Genomic DNA, 6,253 nt, shown 5'->3' with positions numbered 1-6,253 from the left:
ATCGAACGTATCACAAGACTCTGTTTTAGGATGCAGTCTAATGGGTTTCCCCACCGCACTAAATAAAAACTCTAGCCCCTTCTCCGTGAACAGCGTTGGTGGTACGTTTTTCAGAATCACCCAAAGTGGTACAGAACGCATTGCAGGTTGTGCCTCCTCCTCAAAAGGTGTCCACTTAGAGACAAGCATAGGGATTTCCATGATGTTCCACATGCCATGGTTAAGAATCCGTCGCCTCATAGCCTCATTACGGATACGGAACTTAACAGTGGTGTTATTAACTGCATACACATCAATCAGCGAAGAGGTGTCTCCCAATCTCCAGATCTTATTGACTATCATATGAATTTTCCCCACATGTGGAGCTTCCAAACTCAAAAATTTTCCAATCAGAAAGTCTTCCCAAAGAGGTTTTGCATCTACAAAAACCTCCTTCGGAACCACCACTCGTGTTTTACCATTTACTTCAGAAAAGTCCAACTTTTTCTGTGTAAAACCACGTCTCTGAGAACCTTGTGCAACCCGAGCGTAAGATTTTTTTGGATTTGGAGGCTCCCCTACTACCTCCATCGACTGTTGTGAAACCAAATCCACACTTCCAACCTGCAACTGATCCCTAGCCTTCTCCACTCCCTTCTCTGAACCAGACTTAGCCATCACTGGATCTGCATCCTGAGAAGAGACCTCACCCACCCCTAGGAGTGGATCTATCACCGGCCGGCTCGGAGAAGCCGCCGTCATCAGCAAGACGTGTTAAGAGAGTTACGAAAACCCTAGCAGAAGAAAATCGCCTTTGAAATCGCCAAGCCACGCAATTAAAAAAAAAATTATCATTCGATCACCTATTTTTCCGTTCTTATTTTCTCTTTAATATAATGTGATACATAATATATAGAGAACATATGGTTTGGTATTTTGTGCTTGATACAAATAACAAAATCAACTAGGCGACCGATGGCTTAGTGATCCCTGATCCGTATGGCATGTAAAAGTTTTGAAACTTTTGAAAAAGTTCATTATGTAGGAAACCAAAATTTCATTATATATAATATGGCTTTTGGGGACAAAGGCGAAGCGCCTTTGGATCTTCTCTATAAGCATTTAATTTTAAAAATTATCCTCCAAAAAAAAAAAAGGGATATTAGGCATTTTAGTACGTTTTCAAAACATAATTTGAAAAATAGTACATGTACTATTTATAATTAGAAAAATAGTCAGGGTCCCACTTGTGAGATAGAATGTTTGTGAGATAGAATTGTGAGAGAGAAAGAGAAATGAGGGAAAAATATATTTATTCAAATATTTTGGTAATATGTTTTTTAAAAAAACAAAAATTCAAATATATAAAAATCTATATTTTTTTCTTTATAATTGATATGTATTTTGTTTGATGATTTTATTTGATAATGTTAAATATTTTTTTACAAATTTTGTATCCGTACACATAATTTAGTGTACGGATGTCTGTACACCTTATTAAATGTACAGATATCTGCACACCTTATTAAGTGTACACATGTTTCTACACATTACTAAGTGTAAACATTACATCTATACACTTAATAATGTATAGAGACATCTGTACACTGAATAAGATATGCATATATCCGTACATTTAATAATGTGTACAGTCCGTACACTTAATAATGTGTACAGTCCGTACACTTAATAATGTGTATAAACATCCGTACACTATTAAGTGTACGGGTAAAAAAGATGTATAGAATATATTTAAAAATTATTAAACAAAATGCATATCAAATTATTAAAAAAAAATATAAATTTTTTTTGTATCTGAAAAGTTTTCCAAAAAAAGATTATATTAACAACTATTTAAATAATTATCCTAATTTTTCAATCTCACAAATGGGTCCTACATAACTCTTCTATCTCACACACACTCACACACAAACACTCTCTCACCTATTTTGCCAATAGTGTTTGTACTAAAACACTAATTAAGTTTCCAAAATGTACTAAAATGCCAACATACCCAAAAAAAAACATATATGCTTAACCAAACCGGTTTTGATGAACACAAAATGGGCTTAAGAGAAGAAGAGTTGAATGAAAATCAGTTAAACTTTGCATTAGAGAAGTCCATCCCAGGATGCTGAGCCATGAACTTCTTGAGCATATCTTGTTTCTCTATCTCATCACTCATTGGAAGTCCCATCTGCTTCTGCCTTTGATCAAACATCATCTTCTCAACGGTCTGGCGAGTTTCGGGGTCGAGATCACCAAGTTTGCTGCTCTCTGGTTCAACTTTCTGAGTGTCTATTTCAGGTTCTCCTTTCACACAATATTTCCACCACTCCATCTGGTCTTGCTTCGTCAAGAGCACCGATATGACCTTTTGATCCTCTATATTCCAAAAGCACTCGTCAGGCTTGACAGGGTGGAAGAGTTCTCCATCGATCATTGGATCTTGCCCTTTGAGACCAACTTTCAGACGGTTCTTCTTGATTTCACAAGAAACAAACCGTGATTTAGTCCCGATAGGCACTGGAATGTTAACCGTAACCTCTTGGAGATTTTGTGTCCATGAGTAAGTCTCGAGATCAAGCCCATTCCCTTTGTTAGGAACGATGAGACCTGGTTCCTGTTTCTCCTCCTTGGGCTTATCAACCTCCATCGGCTCCGTCAGCGTCAAGCTCTCCTTCTCCACCTCCATAGTCTTCTCCGTCAACTTCAAGCTCTCCTTCTCCATCTTCTTCTTCTGCTCCGTAACGGCAGTGGCAATCTCCTTCTCAGCGGAGTCTTTCTTGAGAAAGTTGCTTTCTCTGCCAATAAAGTCAAGGACCTTCTCTATAAACCCTAACGGGTTTGAAGGATCAAAACTTGCTGCAAACGGCAACAGCGAGGGTCTATCCTCCACCATCTCAGAGATAATCGCCATTGTTTTTCGTTTAGCTATAGAAAATCAAAACCAGAATGAATTTTTCTCGTCGTTAATGGACAAATACTAGGTTTTTATAGGGAAAGCCAAAAAAAAGTCTAAAAAGGAATTCCAACTTGTGTTGAATTTGCCCTTTTCTTCAATTCCCCTTTCGAATCCAAATTTTCTGTAATTATTTAGGCATTTTTCCTATATATCTTTGGGAATTTTCCATCTACACCCACTTTCTCATAAACAAATAACATCCACACCCACTTTCTATTATCCCTATACTTTTCTTATGTCAAATTACAACTTACACACCCTCTAACTAAACTAACCTTCTCTTTCTACTTTTTTTTTTCCTTCCCATTTCTCCCTCTATTTTCTCTTTCTTTTTTAATTTATTTTTTCTTTAACATTTGTCTTCTCCTTCCATGGCTTCTCTAATTGTCTATATCTCTTTCTTTCTCTCATTACCAAACTCAACCATTTCTTCTCCATCCTCTTGTCTCTCTTTTATCTTATACACTTTCATTTTTCAATCTTCTTATCCATCCTCTCTTTATCTCTCATCTTCAAACTATAATTAGATTGATGTTTGATTTGAACAATAAGTGAATGATGCTTTTCAGATGTAGAAAGGTTTAATTTTGGATTTTAGGTGTTTTTGGTGGATGTAATTTGGTGGGAGTTAGAGAATTTGCAATTTAGGTTGTTGATTTAGTTATGATTTGTGAAATTATTCTTTTAAAAAGAGAATACTTTCCTCAAGTTAGACTATCAAACTTTATTCAATAGTAAAACCATATTACCGAATCCATGATAAGCAATCCATGTGGTCATAGTTTAGGATTTAGAGTTTCAATGTTTAGGATTTAGGATTTAAATACATAGGCCAATAATTTCCTTTTAATTTGAACACATTGATCATATATATCCATGTGGTCATAGTTTGGCGGATACGCTTGGATATTCATAAAAAAAAATAAAAAAAATGTTTTAATGTAAATAATAGTAAAACCATATTACCAAATCCATGATAAGCAATCCATATGGTCATAGTTTAGGATTTAGGGTTTAAATGCATAAACCCAATAATTTCCTTTTAATTTGAACACCATGATTTTTTATATATCCATGTGGTCATAGTTTGATGGATATGCTTGGATGTTCATAAAAAAAATAAAAAAATAAAATATTTTGATGCAAACAATAGTAAAACTATATTACCGAATCCATGATAAGCAATCTATGTGGTCATAGTTTAAGATTTAGAGTTTAAATGTTTAGGATTTAGGGTTTAAATGCATATGTAGCCCAATAATTTCTTTTTTACTTGAACACCTTGATCATATATATTCATGTGGTCATAGTTTTGTGGATACACTTGGATGTTCATAAAAAATAAATATATATATATATATATATATATATATATATATATATTTTTTTTTTTTGATGCAAACAATAGTAAAATCATATTACCGAATCTATGATAAGCAATCCATGCGGTCATAGTTTAGGATTTAGGGTTTAAATGCATAGCCCAATAATTTCCTTTTAACTCGAACACCATGATCATATATATCTATGTGGTCATAGTTTTGTGGATACACTTGGATGTTCATATATATATATATATATATATTGATGCAAACAATAGTAAAATCATATTACCGGATCCATGATAAGCAATCCATGCGGTCATAGTTTAGGATTTAGGGTTTAAATGATTAGGATTTAGGGTTTAAATGCATAGCCCAATAATTTTCTTTTAACTTGAACATCTTGATCACATATATCCATGTGGTCATAGTTTGGTGGATACACTTGGATGTAGAAAAAATATAATTATAATCTACTAATTCAAAAAAAACAGATAGCAATATACATCTTAAAATGTAGAAGAAATATAATTATAATCTATTGTATAAAAATGAACAGATAAAATTTTGATAATAACTAACTAAAATGTCACAACAAAGAAAAGAATAGAAAGGGAGATAGAAAACAAAAAAAAAAAGAGGTAAGTTGTATCTGAGGGCAATAATGTAAAAGGGAGATGGACACATAAGCAAAAAACTTGAAAAAGTATAGGGAGTGTGTAAAGTGGGTTTTGGTGAAACAACTCAACACCAAAGTGGGTGTGGGTGTCATTTACCCTATATCTTTTAGTTTAATCACTACTAGGTAACAACCCGCACATAGTGCGGTATAAAATAATTATTTAATATTTTTACTGTAATTTTTATTTACAAAATCTATTATATTTATGGGTAATTGAAATATTTAAAATTTGATTGTATAGTATATATCTATAAAAAATTGTATAATAATTAAAATTTAACCCGTGAGAGTTATTATAATATCAATCTTATATTATTATATCATATAAACAAAGGGTTCTTAAAATTTATTTTAAAGATTTTATGAAAATATAATTAAAGTATACTAGGGAGGTACCCGCACCTAAAGCGCGGTATTAAGATTTTAATAATAACTGTTGTGTTACTTTATGACATGTTATTTTTCTGAACTAAATATAGAGTTTTATATTTTTTTTAAAGTTTATAATGTTTTATTGGATTATAAATACATTTTTTTATTTGCATATATAGTAAAAGACTTATTTCACTAAAGAAAAATAATTTTCTAAATGTGAATTATTAATTGAGTCTTTTAAATAAACTACTAAACTGTAGTAAACAGATATTGAGATTCAATAAGTAATACCAAATTTTGTAAGAGCGTAAGCAATTTCCAAAAGTTCGATATTAGAATGTAATATCTAATTACAAAATAAAGTTTAGAGTAACGGAAAGTTGGATTTGAGTAGCGGTTAATACAAAAACTAAAATATAGAGTCCTTCAAAAAGAAGAAAAAGAGACAGCCAACATCCCATTCTTTACATTTGAGTTACTGAGCTTTAACCTTGTTGGTTCATCACATGTTTTATATAATAACGCCCAGCAAATTCAGTCCTGCAAATATATAAATTGTTTTAAGAAATTTGACTTTAACATCATACAGAACTTGATTTCATAAAAATAATTACATCTTACATAGCCTGATGATGCTCCAGTAATTCGTACTCTGGTTTTATGAAGATCTTCGAAGAGTTTAAGGTATTTTCAAGACATGGTGAACCTATGGACATTTAGAATTTTAGGTAATTTTATTGATTACCTTATGATAATTAAAACTTATGTTACATACCTTCATATTCTCCAACCCTCATAAACCGCATTACACAGAATACAGGTTCGGATTTGTATATGAGATGGCACCCGCTTGATTGCCATATGGTCCTGAATTCAGTAGCGTGGTTGTCTTTGAGACGACACTTCACAGTCTCACACCTACATGTTTAT

General features: G+C 32.5%; 1 protein-coding gene across 1 annotated transcript; it reads right to left on the bottom strand.

Annotated features, from left to right (window-relative positions):
• On the bottom strand, positions 2,075–2,899 carry LOC104757137 (protein BOBBER 2-like). Its single transcript, XM_010479851.1, has one exon. It carries the CDS (start codon positions 2,897–2,899, stop codon positions 2,075–2,077), a length of 825 nt encoding a protein of 274 aa, XP_010478153.1.

This window comes from Camelina sativa, chromosome 17, assembly GCF_000633955.1.
Source record: "Camelina sativa cultivar DH55 chromosome 17, Cs, whole genome shotgun sequence".
Lineage (NCBI taxonomy): Eukaryota > Viridiplantae > Streptophyta > Magnoliopsida > Brassicales > Brassicaceae > Camelina > Camelina sativa.
This window is presented reverse-complemented; position numbering and strand designations above follow the sequence as displayed.

Coding starts and splice junctions, on each gene's coding strand:
- LOC104757137 (XM_010479851.1), bottom strand. CDS start 2,899: ATGGCGATTATCTCTGAGATGGTGGAGGATAGACCCTCGCTGTTGCCG.